Raw genomic sequence first — 20661 nt, 5'->3', positions numbered from 1 at the left:
GTGTCATAATATTAGCTAAAAGTCCCCCTGTTGTCAATTTTATCCCTTAACACTCATCTTTAATCACTATAATTACATATTTGAATGTTTTTTCCTTCTTAATGCCTTAAAATATCTTGAATGTAACTCGACACCCTTGCCTCATTTAGCAATGTGCTGTCTATGAATATGCAAATGAGCCCCGCCTCCACTCGCTCAGCTCAGAGATCCACTGGTTGACGATCACACAATTTCACAGCGATTTCACACCGTGTTTTTGAGACTGTCTTTGGTATTAATAACGCCACATAAACAACATTAAAAGCTAGGGGGCTTTGACTGTGTGTTCTGTTATGTTTGTTTCTGTAGATCGGAGATCTGGAAGCAGAAGACGGTCAGAAGGATTCGCCTGTGGACGTCGTGTTCAAGAAAGCCCTGAAAGAGTTTCGCCTCAACATCTTCAACTCGTACTCGACTGCTCTCGCGGTGAGCTTCTGGAAACCCAAAACTAGGGGTGTCGGAATAAATTGCATATATCGTATTGTGTATAGTTCACACAAAAGAAAAATTACTGTGTGAAAAAAAGATAATATATAATAATGCAGTGGGGGATGCCGGATGTCTGATGTCACCAGTAAAACTGTCCGAAGTTATTTTAAATATATCTAGTCAGTGACAGAGATCAAGCATATTCATCTATAATAATTCAGTTTTCAGCTTCAGAATCATGAATATTGTTATTCTGGTGTCTCTATTGTCCTTGAGTCCAAGACTATTCATTTACACACACAATAAAACACCAAAATTAGCATTTTAACCAACAGTGCATTTTTTTAAATCTTTTATCATATGTCTGGAGTATCGCAGTAATATCGTATCGTGAGTTCAGTATTACATATTGTTACATATATGTACTTGGCTTTTTAAAATACGCAACTTAAACAATTATCATAACAAGTATTTTGTTTAAGCATAGCCACTTTAATTTTTTTTTAGCTTTATGTCTGTTTGGTTTTATTTATTTATTTATTTATTTATTCTTATCAGGCATATTTAAATCAATATGCAATCTATGCACTGTCCCATCTAAATAAATGTATAAAAAAATAATTAAAAAGTGTACTTACCATAGTAATAAAAGTAGATTATACATAATTACGTGCAACTAACCCTCAAACAAACGCTAACACTACAGTAAATACATGTAGTTGCTTATTATCACTCAGTTCTTAAATATACAATTACATCTTAATATAAAGTGTAACCCACACACTTCTTCTCACTCCTCAAATCCCGGCGTAAGTTATATGTGCGTGTTCCTCAGATGGACGATGGCAGGAGCATCCGCTATAAAGATCTCCACGCTTTATTCGAGCACATCTTGGAGAAGAGCATGCGTCTGGAGCAGCGAGACTGGAGCGAGTCTCCTGTTAAAGTCTGGGTCAACACCTTCAAAGTCTTCCTCGACGAGTTCGTGAACGAACACAAGCCGACGGATGGAGCCGTTAGCAAGGTACGCCCGATCTGCGTGTTCACGGCTAGCAGCTAACGGCTAACGCTCTTCTGATCGCCTGTGTATGATGTTTCTAGGCTCCTAAACCTGAGAGGAAGAAGAGGAGGAAGAAGGAATCAGACACGGTGAGTCCTCGTTTATTAGTTCACCTAAAATGAAAATGATGTCATTAATGACTCTCCGTCAAGCCCGTCAGACCTTCGGGAACACAGTTTAAAGGAGTAGTTCACTTTTAAATAAACTTTTGCTGATAATTTACTCACCCCCATGTCATTCAAGATGTCCATGTCTTTCTTTCTTCAGTCGAAAAAAAATTAAGGTTTTTGATGAAAACATTCTGAATAAACTGTGATAGTGTGAGAAATGTTGAAGGTGTCTGAATATGATATTTCTAGAGTTATAGATATTTAGTTATAATATCCATTTCCAATAAATCAGTATCACCATCCATAAACAAGACCATTATATCATTATCAGTTATGGTGACAAATTTGTAAAACACCTAAACAGAGAAACTTTGGACCAAAATAATTTTTCAAAAAACAAAAAAATAAATAAAAGTAAGATAGTTTCTTTTTCCAGCATAATAGAGAACCTTTTCCATTCTTTAAACTTACCAATAAAATCATTACATGAATAATATCAGTTTAAGTTTACCACTTTATTAATCCCACAAGGGGCAATTATACTAGTGCAGTGGCATCACACATGCACATCATACTCTGTTTATTATTTATTATTAAGTGCATTTCTTTGACTTTATTAGGAATGACATATATTTCTTAACATCTGAACATCATGGATTTTAATGATTATGATGCAGGTGGAGGAGCACATGGGCCACATCTTTAAATCCACTCAGTACAGCATCCCGACGTACTGCGAGTTCTGCTCCTCTCTCATCTGGATGATGGACAAAGCCTGCGTCTGCAAACGTGAGCCAAACTCTGCCCTGTTTAATCAATGGACGTTTCAGTCTTGGAACATTTTTGAGACTCAAGCAAGTGCTCAGTCTCTGTTTAGCGTGTTTAACGTGTGCTTGTTTCTCTCGCCTTCAGTCTGTCGCTATGCGTGCCACAAGAAGTGCTGTCTGAGGATGACCACCAAATGCAGTAAGAAGGTGAGAGCAGCTCCAGAGAGTGTGTTTGCCCGACACACACACTTACGAACAGTCAAGAGATCCGGAAGATCTTTAATGTTTTCAAAAGAAGTCTCTTCTGCTCACCAGGGCTGCATTTATTTGCACACAAAAAAACAGTAATATTGTTAAATTTTATGACAATTTATATGTTCAAATTATGATGGCTTTCTATTTTAATATTTCAAAGTGTAATTTATTCCTGTGATCAAAGCTGAATTTTCAGCATCAGTTTCATATGACCCTTCAGAAATCACTCTCAATCAGTATTACAATTGTAATAACATTTCACAATATTACTGTCTTTTCTGTATTTTTAATCAATTAAATGCAGCCTTGGTGAGCAGAAGAGACTTCTTTTAAAAGTTTAAAAATCCTAATATTGACTGGTCGTCAGCCGCTAATCTTAAACGTGCCTCTGGATGTACGTTTATATGATAAATGATCTTTCTGTGCCGTCTTCAGTTTGTATGTGGCTCATCTCAGTGCCTCAAACTTCATTCCAGTCATATTTTGTTCATGTAATTCATTTCTGTGTCTGTCTGTGTGTGTGTGTGTGTGTGTGACCCAGTTTGACCCCGAGCTGTCTTCACGGCAGTTTGGCGTAGAGTTGTCTCGTTTAACGAGCGACGAGAGAGCCGTCCCGCTAGTGGTTGAGAAACTCATCAACTACATCGAGATGCACGGGCTTTACACCGAGGGAATCTACCGCAAATCTGGATCCACCAATAAAATCAAAGAACTCAAGCTGGGTCTGGACACCGGTGAGACTCGCGTGAACGCCATCTTGTAAATCAAATTGACTTGAGTAGAGACTGTCATTGAGTGTTTGCCTTCATTGCAGATGCGAACAGTGTGAGCTTAGACGACTACAACATCCATGTGATCGCGAGTGTCCTGAAACAGTGGCTGCGTGACCTTCCGAACCCCCTCATGACCTTTGAACTTTACGAGGAGTTCCTCAGGGCTATGGGTATGTGTGCTTCCCAGCCGGATTCACAAAACGCTCTTTAGGATAAGATTCTTCTCTGGTGATTTCTACTTGTTTGAAATCACCATGAAATCAAAACTGCTGCATGATTTGGTTTATATTTGCTTAAAGCGCCCTCTTGTGGGCATAGGAGACAATACAATACCTCTAACATTAAGTACTGCCTTTAGAATTCGAATATAATTTGAATTTAGCTAATGTTTAAGAAAGAAATTTGAATTTAACTTTTTAGATATTTTGATAGTGCACATCATTGTTGTGTTAAATTCATATAATCTTTAATGAGAATAAGTTCGTCTTGCAGCATCTCTTCTCTGATGACGAGGGCGGGGCTTTAACCTGTCACTCACATGAGATCAGCCAATAGCAAACCACAACCATCCAATCAATTCCACACAGACACAATCAAGCCCCGCCCACATTTGTTCTTGTTTCACTCAGATATATGACACAATAGAGGAGAACTATCTCAACTTGCATTTCATGCTGACTTTAATAAAAATTATTTTTCTAAAATTGAATTTAGGAACGTTCTTATAAACTATATACATCAAGAAACTTCTTGAAAAGATTTTCGTGAATCCGGCCTCTCATCGTTGATTTGCATGGATGTAATTCAGTGTGTTTTCTGATTTGCATGGATGTAATTCAGTGTGTTTTCTGATTTGCAGGTCTGCAGGATAAACGTGAGCTGGTTCAGGGAGTGTATTCGATCATCGATCAGCTCAGCAGAACTCACCTGAGCACACTGGAGAGACTCGTATTCCACCTGGTCCGGTGAGTCTTCCGAGCTGATTTATTTATAAAGACAACACATTAATCCACATTTCTGTAAATGTGCCAGTGTTAGCAAGCTAATTTTAAACTGCAGTCTTTTGGCAGCATGTTTTTGAAACCTTCAAAATAATAATAATAAAAGTACATTATGAGGACATCATAACTCAATAAAGAACAATAAATAACCTGTTAAACACCGACCCCAAAATAGGAAAATAAAACAGTTAAAAATAGCATACCCAAAATCAAACAGGTATAACTTATCAACCATAAGACCGACATAGTACATGATTCTGGGATCCTTTGATAGATCAGAAACTATGGGATATTAATACATAAGTAATACTATCTATTACTATTGAAGAGTAATCTCAGATGGAAAACAGCATAAATAAAAGATTCAATTTTCGCCTTAAAAAAACACATTTTATAGGGAATATCCCCTAGGTATAATGCCTTTTGAAGCCTAAAAACTGTAGAAAACAATAAAATAACATCTTAAAGGGATACTCCACTATTTTTTTGGAAATAGGCTCATTTTACAACTCCCCCGAGTTTTACCGTTTTCGAATCCATTCTGGCGATTTTCTGATATTTAGAAGAATATCAGAAACCAGACAGTTTCTGGTCTCATTGACTACCATAGTAGGAAAAAATATATACTATGGTAGTCAATGAGATCAGACACTGTCTGTATACTGATATTCTTCTAAATATCAGAAAATCGACTGAATGGATTCGAAAACGGTAAAACTCGGGGGAGTTGTAAAATGAGCCTATTTCCAAAAAAAAAAACAAAAAAAAAAGTGGAGTATCCCTTTAACATCACCTGCTCATAGATTGATGCTATAAGAGTCTAGCAGGGTTATACATGATTTATTAGAGGCATATCTAGGCGAACTCTCCAAACTGGTAATTTGGGCACATTTTGGCACCATCTGAACTTTCTCAGGTACCAAACACATTTGATTTCACTTATATATCACTATAGGTATTTATTCCATCTAAAAACAAAAGTTTTGAAAAATCATCCAGACCTCTATATAGTTTCCCATGAAAAAAAACATACAAAAGGAATAAAGTTTGACTCCAAATGGAGCAGATTTATTCACAACAAACTGTAAAAACACAAAAAAAAAACTCAGTAAAACTGTTTACAAGAAGAAGAAAAAAACCACTAGCAATAGCTACATGTGTTCCTGTCCTAATCCCACTAATGGCTGTCATGCCACTCCTGGAAACAGTTTTTCCTCGAGGTGAGGCACAGAGGGACCTGACACTTCCGGCAATGAATGGGGGTTTTTACTCTTTGCCAGCCAGCCTCCTGGCATCTCCTGCAGTACCGCCGTGCTTGTGTGGCATCACCCCCATAATACATAGGCATGCAGGTGGGCTGTGGCGGTGGTGGTGGAGGTGGAGGAGGTGCTGAGGCCTCAGCGAAGCTCAACATTTCTGCAGCCAACCTCTCCCTGAATATTTTCTGTGTGAGAGGCTTCGTGAGTGTGGGCTCTTTCCTCATCTTGAACAGCTCCTTGTGAAGAAGGAAACTGTTCACCACCGCGATGTCGATGAAATGGTAAAAGAAAGTCTTGTACCACTTCATTGTCTTATGGTGCACGGTGTAATAGCCAATCAAGGCGTCGGATACATCAACGCCACCCATGTTTTTGTTGTAGTCCACAACAGCGTCCGGAATAGGGATGTCCTTTGTTTGCCACACACCAGCCTCTTTCACCTTCCTCTTGACAGTATGTCCACTAAAAGCTTCATGGATAGTGGAGCACATGGACACCTCCCGGGTGTCCATCCACTTTACAAAAAGAAGCTTGCCCTCCCTTATCCAGCGCATATCTCCCCGGGCAGCCTTTTTGTGGAGGTCGTTTTGTGTGGTGTGTGGAAAACCAGTAAGGTTTCGTCTGATGGTCCCACAACAACCAATGTGTTTCGTGTGCAAGTCGAGAAACAGGGCAGGGCTACTATAAAAATTGTCTACGAACAAATTATAGCCCGAACCAAGCAGTGGAAATGGCAAAAGGTCCATGACTGAAGTGTAGCTGAGACCTTGGCCTGTGGTGACCATTTTCTTGCCGGAGTACACAAAAAAATTCCACGTGTATGCAGTTGATGCGTCGGCCAGCACGAAGAGTTTGTAGCCCCACTTTATGGGTTTGTCCTTCATGTATTGCTTCATGCTGCTGCGGGCCTTGGACGCGACCATCCTCTCGTCGATGCAGATGTTTTTATACGGATGGAAGTTGGCCTGGCAGGCGGTCACTATCTCAGTGTAGAGAGGCTTGATCTTGAAAAGCCTGTCATACTGATCCGTGTTCCTTTTCCGCTCATTCTCCTCGTCTTCTTCCGGGTTACTCAAATGCAGGGACCACAAGATGGCTTCAAAGCGGCTCCGTGACATCTTTTCACTTGGGAAGTGGAAGTTGTATGGCCACGCCTTCCGCCAGTAGTCGGATCTGAGATGCACCTGAACGAGGCCTGTATAAAGTATGATGGCCATGAAAATGTAAAATTCCTGTGTTGTTAGCGTCTTCCATACAAACTTCCTCCCAGCCTTTATTCTCTTAGCAGCATTGGAATTTGTATTGTCAATAATTGTCCTGACCACAGACGCACTGAAAAACAGCTGGAACAGGGTGAGGGGAGACCATGATGCTGTCGTATCAAAGGTGGGGCCTGGGGTCCTGGATGGCATGAACCTGGGTGGGTCAGGCTTGGTATCCTTCTCCTCTTTATTGTGCCACGAATGGTCTTGGTCTGTTGAAGAAGTGACAGACCCACTCCGACCGCGCTTAGTTCTTGGAGACTTCTGCAGTGCTTTCCGCTTTCTTTTCGGAAGTCTTTCTTGAGGCACATCAGAATCAGATGACGTGGGGGTTGTGCTTGATGGCCCTGGCTGGGGCTGTGGGGGTTGGGTTGGTGAAGAGGCAGCAGAAGATGAAGGCCCCTCATAATCTTCATCACTGTGAAACAAAGAAAGAAGAAAAACTTTTAGATATATTCATGGTCTGGCACTGATTTTGAACAGAAATGATTCCGAAAACTCTAGTAACATTTAATTGTGGTTTATAATACGTTATAAAAGAAATAACTCTGTAACTGAAAACTCTAGTAACATTTTATAGAGGTTTACAACATATTGTATTAAGAGAAATAACCCACTGTAACTGAAAACCCTAGTAATGTTTTATAGAGGTTTACAACATATTGTATTAAGAGAAATAACCCACTGTAACTGAAAACCCTAGTAATGTTTTATAGAGGTTTATAACATATTATAAGAGAAATAGCCCACTGTAACTGTAAACACTAGTACATTTTGTTGTGGTAAACATGCTTGTGCTGGGAAAGTAAGCAAACAATCCAGTTTGAGTTTGTGTATTCAATAGGCTAGCTAGAAAATCGGTCATTTTACACTAATAGCATTGTAACAGCACCGTAATTTGATACCAACACAATAAGTAAATGATAAAAAAACGTATTTTACAAACCTTTCTGATGTTGGAAGCCTATAATCAGGGTCACTGTCGTCCGATATGCCCTCAGCAACAAAGAGATCTTCATCGTCCGATGAAGAGTCAACGGCAATGAGCGGAGCTTCGTCGTCCGCCTGGATCATTTGCAGTGTTTCGGCGGTCGACATCTTCTGCCATTTCAATTTGGCCATTATTTCTCCAAGAAATAAGAAAGAATGGCTCGATAATCAATAAAATAAGGCTACGCGTGTCGCGTGCGTTCAGTTGTTCGGTTCAACTTTGCGCGCTGCTGCTGTGCGCTCTGTTGTATTCGCTGTGCGTGCTGCTGCGTCATGAAGGCGAACGGCTATCTCGGCCACCGATTGGTCAATTTGGATGATTGACACCTATATCCAAACGTCAGAACCAATAGAATCGAGGGCATTTGGCAAACTCCGTGTAAACCAGAGCCATAGACATTCCCATAGACCGCCATAAGAATTTAGGAATGCGGAAGTAACGCGTGTCTTTTTTTCATTGAACTTTTACTTATTACAACAAACAATAAAGAAATCCAACAAAGAAAGAGCGTATGACAATCTCAAAATGTACAATACAAATACTAATGTATTACAAACCAAGATTCACACCTCCCGCACATCATCCAAAAAGACATCCTCTGCACTGATCACATGACAAGGGAGAACAAATAGACTTAAGGAGCTCAAAACACTAAAAAAAAAATAAAATAATAAAAATAAATAAATAAAGAAAGAAAAAAAAAAGAAAAGTAACGCGTGTCTTATCTCCTTCTGAGGTGAAATTAGGCAGTGTAAACTAGGATTTTTTTTAAACGATTTTCTGAATGTAAAGCCAAAACGTTGTATTATACAATGAGAGTCCTCCAAAATTCATAAATACACTATCAGAATGTGCTGAAACTGTGCAGGTGACACGGTGAGAAGGTGTACTCTCCATCTGAGGTGATATTGGGCAGTGTAAACTAGGATTTAAAAAAAAAAAGATTTTCTGAATGTGTGGACACAACAGCGTATTTATGAATTTTGGAGGGCTCTTATTTTGCAATACAACATGAGAATGTCCTAAAACTGTGCAGGTGGCATGGTGAGAAAGATGTACTCTCCATCTGAGGTGAAATTGGGCAGTGTAAACAAGGATATTTATTCTAGTGATTTTCTGAATGTATAGACACAACAGTATATTATTATTTTAGGATGAAATGGATAGATGGATGGATCGATAGATAGATAATTATAAATAGATAGACAGACAGACAGGAAGAATAAATTAATGAATAGCCTTCCCTGGAAGATCAATTGTTTTCAATCCAGATGAGGGTTTGACAGTCTTACCGTAATAGCTAGTGTATACACGCACCACAGAATATAGGAGCGGCTAGTTTGACCGCTCATTTCGAGGTGGCGGCTGGCTTTACCGCAGTATCATTTGAGTGGCCGTTTGTATTGATAGGTCAACATTAGAGAGCAGGGATGGAAATTGTAGCTGGTGGATTTCAAAATCTACCAGCCACTCAATGTTTTTACCAGCCACTTTCTTGCTTTTAACCGATAATGCATAACTTCAAGTGAAAATTAATACTACAAGAGCTACAATACTTAAGTAGTTTATTTAATCTCAAATAATGTCAAATCCTCTCTATAGAGGAACACCAGACCCACCGTAGTCCTGATGTGTGTAGCGTGTGTCAAGTGTAATGTGTGTTTGTTTCAGGATCTCGTTCCAGGAGGAGACGAACCGCATGTCTGCGAATGCGCTGGCTATCGTGTTTGCCCCCTGTATACTGCGCTGTCCTGACACCACCGACCCGCTGCAGAGCGTCCGGGACATCGGCAAGACCACCGCGTAAGAAAAAAAAACACGCACAGGAAAATACACTTTTATACACTAAAATTCTGCTCACAGTGTTCCAAATCTGGTATGAAAATACCAAAAAAGTTGCCAAGTCTGCGTTTTTCCTGCAAAATTGGGCTAGTTTCACATAAATATGAGACTGAATTGCTTGTATTGAAATATTTTATATTCTAACAATGATGAAACTGTGCTATATGTTCAGTTTTGTGATCACTGGGGTGCAACGATACACTCGTCACAACACAAGTCGATATGATTACGATACTGCACTCACGATATGATGTTATTGCGATGCACAGGACAATAGAGACACCAGAATAACAATATTCACGATTCTGAAGCTGAAAACTGAATTATTATAGATGAATATGCTTGATCTCTGTCACTGACTAGATATATTTAAAAATAATGTCTGCCACTTTTACTGATAACATCAGACATCTGGCATTATCTGGACACACACATATTCATTATTATACATTATATTCAATATTATATATAGCAGTTTAATGTAGAACTGACACTAAAACTCTGAAAATTTTAGTTTTAATTTTTTTTTTTCATTTTGGGTGAATTACACTACTATCCATGATATGATACATATTGTTGTATTATTGTTACATGACGTATATCTACGTATATCTATAAATACGTATAAATATCTATAAATATCTATAAATACGTATAAATATCTACATATATCTACACTACATCAATAAATGCCATGATCATGATCAATGCTACATTTTCAAAATATCACAATCATCTGTTAACACACAAGTATTCTTTACTTCTATGACCTCATTATTTCTTTATTAAATTATTACATTATTTAAATTATTATTTTTCTTTTAACTGTGATTTTTTTATATGTACATTTCTGAAGTACATTACTTAGTTTCCTCTATCAGATCACTCTTGATTATAATGTGGACATTTCTGTAAAGCTGCTTTGAAACGATGTGTGTTGTCTAAAGCGCTGTAGAAATAAATGTGAATTGAATTGAAGGATTTCCCTCAGGTGTGTGGAGCTGATCATCTGTGAACAGATGAGGAAATATAAAGCTCGTCTGAAGGACATCAACACACTGGAGTTCGCAGAGAGCAAAGCCAAGATTCGCCTGACACACATCCGTCGCTCGATGGTGAGCCCCACACACACACACACACACACACACACACACACACATCTCAGAGCCTCAGACTCACACAGGATCTGCACCCGATGCTGCCACACACAAACTCATGTTTTAGCTCCGCCCCTTTTATGACACGTCACTTTCCATGCATTTAGTACACACTCCTCCTGAGTGCCATGAACTTTAGAGGGACAAACCCTATCTATCTATCTATCTATCTATCTATCTATCTATCTATCTATCTATCTATCTATCTATCTATCCATCCATCCATCCATCCATCCATCCATCCATCCATCCATCCATCCATCCATCCATCCATCCATCCATCCATCCATCCATCCATCCATCCATCCATCCATCCATCCATCCATCCATCCATCCATCCATCCATCCATCCATCCATCCATCCATCCATCCATCCATCCATCCATCCATCCATCCATCCATCCATCCATCCATCCATCCATCCATCCATCCATCCATCCATCTATATCAGTGTATCTATCCATCCATCCATGTCAGTCTATCCATCCATTCTTCCATATCAGTCTATATCCATCTGTCTGTCTATCTTTATATCTATCTATCTATCTATCTATCTATCTATCTATCTATCTATCTATCTATCTATCTATCTATCTATCTATCTATCTATCTATCTATCTATCTATCCATCTATCTATCTATTTGTCTCTGTCAATCTACAGTATATTGTTTATCTATCCATCCATCTATGTATATCTGTCTGTCTGTCTATCTATATCCATCCTAACAATACCTCACAAAAAAAAACATGGCTAATATAACATCAAGTTTGACTTTCTAAGATGGACTATCAGCATTTTCTGAAGGTTAAGCTGTGCCCTTCATTTGCTGAAAAAGGTCTTATTTTGTACCACATTCATGGAAAGTGCCGTACATCTTCACTTCCCCATTCTGTTCCCATACAGACACTCCACTAATCCTGTTTTCTTCCCTTCACTCCTTCCCAATCCCCTTCTCCCCATCCTCCTCTTCCAGAAACCAGTACTAATTGCTGTTAGGTTTATTGGCATTACAAGAACTGCCACGCTGGTATGTATCCACGCCGCAAAACATCTGTGACGTCACACGGCTAGTGAATGTCCGTCCGTGTAGCATCGCTAGTTGCCATCCGTGGTTTGATGACATGTTTATTTGGCCCCGTTGAAGACGCTCAAGCTAACTTTGAAATGCTGTCGTGTGATTTGTTGTGAGAGGTGATCGGAGGAGAGTACGGTCCAAATGATGTGCTTAAATGTCACATTGTTTTTTTGTTTTGTTTGGTCTTGTTTTAACCACACATACGACATGCTGCCGAATTACTAACATTTCCTCTTTCATTTCTCCTGCATTTGCTTCTCGCTGCGTTATTACTCAGCCAAACGCAGTTAAAAAGGTAAAGCTCAGTGATTGTGTGTTAGTGTGTGTTTAGTCTCACTTGCAGTGCCGTCTGTCTCCCTCATGTAAGGTGTGGTCATGTTAGACTTTGTATTATTGATTCACATGCAAATATCGTGTATGTGTGTGTGCAGGCATGTGGGTTTTTTTATGTGTTCCAAAAATTTAGGCTGTAATCATACATACATTTTAATTGATTATTTTATGCCTACTGGAATACAATCGAAATCGTAAATTCCAATTCCAAATGTTAATAATTTAAGTTAAAACAATTATGTTAAGAAATGTAACATTTTAAGTCCCCCTGTAGTCAATAATTTTATCCCTTAACGCTCATCTTTGATCACCAGAATCACATATTTGAACTTTTTTTCCTTAAAAAAATTCTGCATGCCTTAAAATATCTTGAATGTAACTCGACACCCTTGCCTCATTTAGTATGTCGGTTAATATGCAAATGAGCCCCGCCTTCACTCACTCCCTCAGCTCAGAGATCCACTGGTTGACGATCACACACGTTGATCTGGTTATAAGGTCGTTTGTGACGTCAGAAACACCAGCGATTTCACTCCGTGTTTTTGGTTCAAAATACTCAGCAATGCTGTCGACTTTTGAATTTACACATGGTTTGTCTTAAAGCGTATTAAAAACACCATATAGACATATAAACAACATTAAAAACTGGATTTTCACCACAGGAGGACTTTAAACGTTTATATAAAGATAAAAAATTACATTTAATTCCAACATATCTACAATGCTGTTCTTTTTTTACAGTAAAGCTTAATTTTCCATGAATTCCAAACACAAATTTTGACCAAATACAAAGTCTAGCATGATTCGAACTTTACCACATTGATTACTGGCTTCTTATGCTGCAGTTTGCTGTTTTCTTCAGGGTAAAGGTCGTATACGCAAAAGCGGTCGCCACACGCCCTCGCCGCCACTGAGCCCGCGGATGACCGAAGGGGAGGAGCCAAGCGAGGAGGGGGCGGAGTCTGGGCTGAGCGAGCAGCAGCAGGCCGCCATGCAGCAAGAAGAGAAAGTTTTAACCATGCAGATCGAAAACCTGCAGAAAGAGAAGTTCGTAAACACCTTTTGCATCATGATTATACTATAAGTATAATAGTATGAAATTGTATGTATGTGTATATATATGTATATATATTCCTTATAGTATGAAGGAATTGTAACAAATCCACTGGAGGCGAGCTTTGCGAACCCATTTATTTCCATAACAATATAAAAACACAACAAAACAAGACATCAAACGTTCAGGAGAGAGGTGGAGCGGTTTCATTATTTTCCTTTACACCTGTTTTTCACTCATTTTAGGGAAGAACTAACCTATGAGATGTTGGCTTTGGATCCCAGAGCGTCTGATGATGAGATGCTGGAGTCGGAAGCGTCTATCGGGACAGCGGACAGCTCGGAAAACCTCATGGAGTCGGAAGGGGCCGTGTCCGATCAATGGGGTAACGGCGGCATTTTGAAAGAGTTCTGTTTGTCCCAAACCCAACAGAGCCTGAGGGGCTTCTGTACAAAACCAGAACTTAGAAGATCCAAAAAGGACATAAAGTCAATGTAAAACTAATCCATTTGAATCAAAGTCTTGTGAACAAATTTATTTTTGCCTTTTATTCACATCTAACCAATGATATATGATGTGCTCTATGTGTGAGCTTATATGTGATTTAAAACTGTTCATCATATAAGCAATTGTATCTCTTCACAAGACTTGGATTAAACAAATCGATTCATGCAGATTTATGTTTTTTGGATCTAATTAGGTTTTGTACCTGGAATTTGTTAGTTTGTGCGTCGATTAAAAAAAGGTCCATAGTGGCAAAAATGTCCGTGGCAAAATACTGCTTGTGATCACAGATTTAAGTTTGGTCTCATTTTAAAGACCCTTGCGGATTATTGTTGGAAAAAATAATCGGAAAAAAGTAATGGAGGTTTAACTTTAGGAAAATGATTTATCAACATTATTTTATGAAATATCTAGAAAATCAAAGCCATGAATCTAAACAAGTTGTGTTCCAAATGTGAGCTTGATATCTCATAAAATCAGCGTTCAGTGAGAGTATGTTTGGGCGCAGGAACAGATTCCCCCATTAGATGCATTGGATTTGGGATTTTGGGAGTTTTTCTCTCTCAAATTATACAAGCACACAATTATCGCTGCATCATTTATCCAATTGGCTTTATAAAATCCAATTTGCTTTATTTGCCAAACCCGAGAAAATGGCATCAACTGATAAAAAAAAAAAGTTGTAAAAAATTTATATTTTAAAGCCCTGCCAACTGAACAAAAGCCTATTAACAAAGATTGCATCACTTTAATGTTAAATAGCCCTTGGATTAAAAATTGTAGTTTATATAGGGACATTTTTGTCCTAAAGGTCCTATTGTGTGTTATTGGTGTAAAATAGATTAATGAAAGGAATTGGGGGTGAAATAGTAAAATTCTAATAAAAATTACACACCTGTACCAAAATATATACAGTTCGCATTAACACAGTCACAAAAAAACTTTATTTGAGAGGCGAGTAAATGATGACAGAATTGTAATTTGCATGTGATGTCAAACGTCTCCTTTTCAGAAAGAATCACCGGCGCCGCGTCGGCAACACGCTGGAGGAAGTCCGAGTCTAAAAGCAGACGTGGTTTACGGCGTCAGCCCGAATCCCTGGACTCTGTGGACTCGGCCGTCGCCTCGCTGTCCTCCGAGACGCCTCACTATCGGCTCCGTTCCTCCTCTTCCGGGCCTCTGTTTTCCTCCGCCTCCTCCGGTGGGGATTTGCACATTCTCCCCGACCAGGAGGGCTTAGAACAGGCTTCCCTGAACACCCGATGTGCCTCCAGCTCCGAGAAAACCCGTCCACGACCCCGAGGGAACCGAAGCTGCCCGCCCAAGCCCCGCGAGGACGGAGGCGTCCGCAGACGAGAGCACGAGTTCGGTTCCTCTCAGCCTTTAGTGCTGTACGGGAGTAATGAATTCATGGTGTGATCATGTGGCGTCCAACATTCGCTGGAGCTGGTAACGCCTTTCACAGTGCTGGTAAGGAACAAAATGCAACAAGTACGGTGTAAAAATGAACGCACCCATATCTACGACCTACTGACTGTAAAGTGGACCTGCTGGACCGGTCCGTTCTTCACAACAGATTCTAAGAGTAGTTGAACTGGGAAAGAGCGATTTTTAATCAACCTGTGATGTCCATTTTCATGTTTACAGAACTGAGCCAATGAGAGGTCACATGACTTCAACTGACTGCATGCTGTATTGCTACCATTGTTTTCACTCTATGATTAAAGCCTTTGATAAAGTGCTAAATATGTAAAATATTATATTATTGATGAGGGTCGAGTGAATGGTGTAAATAGCTGAAATCCCTGTGCTGCTGGTTGACCCGTGTGAAAATAACGTCTTTTTGTGTTGCGGATCGAGAACTTGTGTGAATCTGTATGTTGAGTTTCTTACGGCTGAGTCTGACGAAAACAAACAACGTCCGTCCGGGTCTTATTTCCTCCCTGAACTGATTTTTGATTTTATTTGCATAAAGCAAACGATCTTACATTTACGTTTAGTCATTTAACAGACGCTTTTATCCAAAGTGACTTACAATTGAGGACTAAACCAAGCGAGTCATCGTGAAGAGGCAAAAGCAACGCAAGTGCTCAAAATACAAAGTTCAGACATGGCATGGGGTAGCATAAGCAGGAATTGAAAAGAGAAAGGTTTTTTTATTTATTTGTTTGGTTTTTTTTTAGTTATGTTAAGTGCTGAGACGTAGAGAAAGGTTTTTTTTTATTTATTTGTTGTTTTTTTTAGTTATGTTAATTGCTGAGAAATTGAGACTATTTATTGACACTTAACAAAGACAGTTCATTTTATTTTATTGTTCATATAGTGAAGATCATGTAAAAAAACGAAATAGGTAAATAAAAATATTTATTTATAATAACACAATAAAACGATTTTATCTTTGCCACGGAACAAACTAGTCAAATGCGACGAGACCAAATGAAGAGTTAAGATGCAAAAGCCTCTAAATGCCATTTGAAATTTTCTTCTAAAATGACCATTTTTATCAAGCTTGTATATTTAAGTTCAGTAATTTCACTTAAATGACAATTAATAGGTAATCTTCATTGCAATTCAAGTGAAATTACTGAACTTAAATATACAAGCTTGATCAAAATGATCATTTTAGAAGAAAATTTCAAATGGCATTTAGAGGCTTTTGCATCTGAACTCTTCAAATATAGACTTTTACACAAATTTATCTACCAGACGAGACATCTGTGCTAGCGGCAAACGTCAGAAGCCCAAGCCGAGGAAAAGCTGTTTTAGTCAGGGCTGATGATCGCTGGGTGTCAGAACTCCGAAAACGTCAGATACATTTTTGAAATAGATGCTATCTTTATAAACAAACCACAGATTTGAGATTTAAACAACCACATTCTCGCCTGAAACACTCTTAAAATTACATTTCATGACACAATAATAATAGTATTTTGATTGCTCATCTGCTTGCTGGTTGGTGCGAGATGCATTCTGGGATACCTGGCTATCTCAAGTCACCTCTCGATGCATCCTCTGTAAACGAGGCGGATCAAGAACACATCCGGGGATTTGAAGTGGTCTTGGCTAGATGTGAACTTTGAATTGGAACAGTACCTGGGCAGTGACTGCTGACGTTTCTAAAGTACACAAGAACGCACATTGAGAAACGCCTATTGTCTGTGATGCAATTGCGTGTGTATACAAGGTCCAGTTGGTTGCCTGACTTGTGGGTACCTGTGCTGCCCTACAAAGGCAAAGTGCAGTAACTACGCAAACAAAGAAACAGAGAAAAAAGCTTTTAAATTTTTTATAAAACTTTTAAAAGTCAAACATGTTATGGATAGATTGTGGTAACGCTTCTCCAAAACGGGACATAATTGAACCCAGATATTTTTTCGCAAGACAGAACACATGTCATAAAGGCCATTACAAGTGTTAACTCATTTTTGACCAAATGTGTGTACTGCGCTTTGCCTTTGTAGGGCAGTTTGGTGATGAGCTGTTTGAGATCAAAGGAGGCTAGGAGAGAGATGAAGTCTGCTGAGGACGGCTTCTCTAGATCAATGTTGAAGTTGCCAAAGACAAAGTGGGAAGTCATCCTCAGGGAAGGAGAGCAGCACATCCACATCCTCTACAAAGCTTCCCAGTTGACCTGGGGGGCGATACGAGTACAAGGTGGATCTTAATGGGAGTTGTAAGTGTAAAAGCATGATATTTAAAAGAGTTGTTATTGCATAGAGAAGAGAGAGTGGAATATTTCCAATTGTTAGAAATGAGAAGACCAGTACCCCCACCCCTCCCTGACTGACAAAGAGTGTGAGAGAGAAATTGTTAGATAGAGCAGCAGGGTGGCAGTGTCTTCTGGATGGATCCAGGTGTCAGTCAAGCCCAGGATATTAAAAGTAGAAAGAGATGCAAAGGCTGGAATGAAGTCAGCTTTAATGACTGCTGATTGACAATTCCATAGACCCATAGAAAGAGAGAGGTGTATGGCAAGCCGTTTTAGCTTAAATTGTACCCAGCCTTACTCGTTGTAATTGCATTTTTACTAGTAACAATTCAATTCGAGAGCTCTACAATTGCAATTTTTACTAGTAAGAATTGAATTTGACAGCTCTGTAACTGCATTATTACTAGTAACAATTCAATTCCAGAGCTCTTGAATTAGAGAGCTCATTAATATTAATTCTTAGCACTAATAATTCAATTAGAGAGCTCTTCAAATGCAATTGTTACTAGTAAGAATTACAAGCAGAGAGCTCTCTAATTCAATTCTTCCTAGTAATAACTCAATTGCAGAGCTCTTTAATTCAATTAGAGAGCTCTCAAATTTAATTGTTACAAGTAAAAATGCAATTACGACGAGTAAGGCTGGACGGCTTACCAAAAGAAGTGAGTGTGAGGATAAGGGGATAGCGTGCTGATTAGCAGAATTGCGCTGCCTTCTGTGCATGAAGAGAGGTCGAGAGATAACAGGAATATATTGAAAGCACACGTTGATTAGGTGAAATAAGTAAAAAGAAAGGAAAGGGGTGAAGATACTCAACTGCTTTGTCGGTGTCTTTGCTCTGTGGAGTCGCGCAGGAGGCCTCCTTTACACGAGGAGGCTGAACGCTTCTCACGCTGCACTGATATACCAATCAGTCACTGAGTGAGAACTGAGAACAGCTGCAGCCGGCCATGGGCGAGGGCGAAACCGTAGCCCCGCCCCTTTTCACCATTGCGCTCGTTGTCTTTTGACTTCCGGTCAAAAATTCCCGGTCGACACTTCTTAACAAATCTGCTTTACAATGCTTATGATAAACATTACAATGCTCATGATAACTCTATAATAAGTGAATCCACTTCACCAGCTAATTACTCCTCGACAACGTTGCCAGAATGACACAGAGCGACCGCAAAAACGGAAGTTCATAACGGCGGCAAAACATCTAAATAGATGCAAAACATCTAAATAGATTCAAAATAGAAGCGCGAATAATACTGATATTTCTTCAAGATAGACAATTACAAATGAGCAAAGAATCGAAAATAGCCCTAAATACTAGATAAATAGCAATCAAAGCAACGGGAGAATATCAGAAGAAAAAAAACTCCAGCCCATAGGCGTGGGGGTTATTCTAAACAATTACAATGCAGATATTAAGTGAAGATATACATAATAAATAAGCAAAGAATAGATAATAAAAAAAATAGCCCTACTTAATTGAGCAACGGAGAACTATGCCTAAATATTAGGATATGAATCAATTTACGCGCTCTGTTCCTCACGGACTGACTTCTTGTTCCAATCTTCGTTTTTCTTTATGCAAAATAGTTTTGATTCTGGGGTGAAATTTGACCCGAACCTGTAATCGTGAGATTCATCCACGGGTTTTGCTTTTGTTCTTCTTTTCTTTTGGTTACAGAAACACGTTGTCCCTTCAGATGGAAAATCAAAAGGTTGAATAGGGATGGAAAGTCAAGTTTGTTTGTTCCATGATTCTTTGCTGTAGTTTTAATCACTGTTGTTTGTTTCGTCGTTCTTTTCCCTTCAGTATTACGTGTAACAAAATCAGGACTTGAAAATTTTTTTGTCTTTTTTTTTTTTTTGTAAATTGCTTTTTTAAAGTATATTGTTTTTTTTATAGTATCTGATATTTTATTGTGAAATTTAAGTATATAAATATATTTTTTGGTGTAATGTTCCACTGTGCCATCCGGAGTCACATATTTAGTCGAACTTTTTGGTTAAACTTTTACTCTGCTAAAAATGCTTTTCTTACTCAGTATTTTTGCCTTGATTCCTGTCCAAAAAATCTTACAACAAGCTGCATTTACTAGAATAGTATCTATAGCATAAAATATTATGCCTTGCTTTCTAGGGGAAAAATAGTTTTTGCTTAAAACATGATAATTTACCTGGCAATGGGGTCAGAAACATAATATGGTTTCAGCTTGATTTAAGTTTCTTTTTCTCATCCCATTGGCAGATCATTTTCCTGTTTTAAGCAAAAACTCACTTCATTTTGACCCCCATAATGATATAATTTGACATGATGCCTTATAAAATTGTACTCACCAAGTAAATGCATCTTGATTTAAGAATTTGTTGATATTTGGATTGGAAACGATACAAAAATACTAAGGAAAGCATTTTTTTTCCAGTGTAGTTTTGATTTAGGGCTAATGTATCACACGCATCTAAACAGGGTCCTCTGCTGTGTTTTACCCTTTAATCTGACATTAAATGCCCATTTATAGCAGTAAAGTTCATAGAAAACACGGACACATAACAGCAGAAAGCTCAAAGCTTTAAGATAAACTACAGTAAAGGAGTAGTTCACTTTTGAAAAAACTTTTGCTGATAATTTACTCACCCCCATGTCATCCAAGATGGCCATGTCATTCTTTCTTCAGTCGAAAAGAAATTAAGGTTTTTGATGAAAACATTCCAGCATTTTTCTCCATACAATGGACTTTACTGGTTACCAAATGGCTCAAGGTCCAAAAGACAGTTTCAGTGCAAACCGTTCAAAGGGCATCAAACGATTTCAGACGATGAATAAGGGTCTTATCAAGCGAACTGATCGCTCATTTAAAAAAACGTACAAAGTTTTATAAGCTCAAATGGTCGCCTTGCTCTGTTCTGTGATGCACGTTTGTGACTCTCCTGTTTGAACTTGTTTATTAAAATGAACAAATCTTTTTTCGTGTCATTTGGTTCATTCAACAAATCGAGATGAACGAGTTGATTCGTTCATTTTGATAAACGAGTTCGATCAGGAGA

The 20661-nt window shown here is 38.7% G+C and overlaps 2 protein-coding genes across 7 annotated transcripts in view; one reads left to right on the top strand and one right to left on the bottom strand.

Annotated features, from left to right (window-relative positions):
* The window catches only part of myo9ab (myosin IXAb), an 80884-nt gene extending 61209 nt beyond the window's left edge, over nt 1-19675 (top strand). For 3 of the 6 annotated variants that reach the window (XM_089127712.1, XM_039647993.2, XM_089127709.1), the window contains exons 31-45: nt 349-465; nt 1304-1492; nt 1570-1617; nt 2316-2427; nt 2551-2612; nt 3202-3394; nt 3475-3603; nt 4293-4398; nt 9618-9749; nt 10780-10903; nt 11921-11974; nt 12300-12317; nt 13218-13402; nt 13655-13794; nt 14926-19675. In XM_089127712.1, coding sequence (XP_088983838.1) covers nt 349-465; nt 1304-1492; nt 1570-1617; nt 2316-2427; nt 2551-2612; nt 3202-3394; nt 3475-3603; nt 4293-4398; nt 9618-9749; nt 10780-10903; nt 11921-11974; nt 12300-12317; nt 13218-13402; nt 13655-13794; nt 14926-15332 — 2016 coding nt within the window. In that variant the 3' untranslated portion in view covers nt 15333-19675. The remainder of the gene's footprint in view (nt 1-348; nt 466-1303; nt 1493-1569; nt 1618-2315; nt 2428-2550; nt 2613-3201; nt 3395-3474; nt 3604-4292; nt 4399-9617; nt 9750-10779; nt 10904-11920; nt 11975-12299; nt 12318-13217; nt 13403-13654; nt 13795-14925) is intronic. The other 3 variants (XM_089127710.1, XM_039647996.2, XM_089127711.1) reach the window with 2 other exon arrangements.
* Nucleotides 5476-8313, bottom strand: LOC120460295 (piggyBac transposable element-derived protein 4). The gene is made up of 2 exons (XM_039648001.2): nt 7902-8313; nt 5476-7373 (listed from the first exon to the last, which is right to left on the bottom strand). Exons 1-2 carry the CDS (start codon nt 8075-8077, stop codon nt 5612-5614), a joined length of 1938 nt encoding a protein of 645 aa, XP_039503935.2. The 5' UTR covers nt 8078-8313; the 3' UTR covers nt 5476-5611.
* Nucleotides 19676-20661: the final 986 nt, after the last annotated feature.

The sequence above is a fragment of the Pimephales promelas genome, chromosome 25, assembly GCF_988280905.1.
Source record: "Pimephales promelas chromosome 25, fPimPro1.hap1.1, whole genome shotgun sequence".
NCBI classification, from domain to species: Eukaryota; Metazoa; Chordata; class Actinopteri; order Cypriniformes; family Leuciscidae; genus Pimephales; species Pimephales promelas.
The sequence above is the reverse complement of the archived record's forward strand: the minus strand, read 5'-3'. Positions and strand labels throughout refer to the sequence as shown.

What these genes read in the sequence shown, in the direction of transcription:
- LOC120460295 (XM_039648001.2), bottom strand. Translation starts at nt 8,077, where the DNA reads ATGGCCAAATTGAAATGGCAGAAGATGTCGACCGCCGAAACACTGCAA. An exon ending in AGGCTTCCAACATCAGAAAG is followed by an intron (nt 7,374 to 7,901) that starts GTTTGTAAAATA and finishes TTTGTTTCACAG; the next exon opens with TGATGAAGATTATGAGGGGC.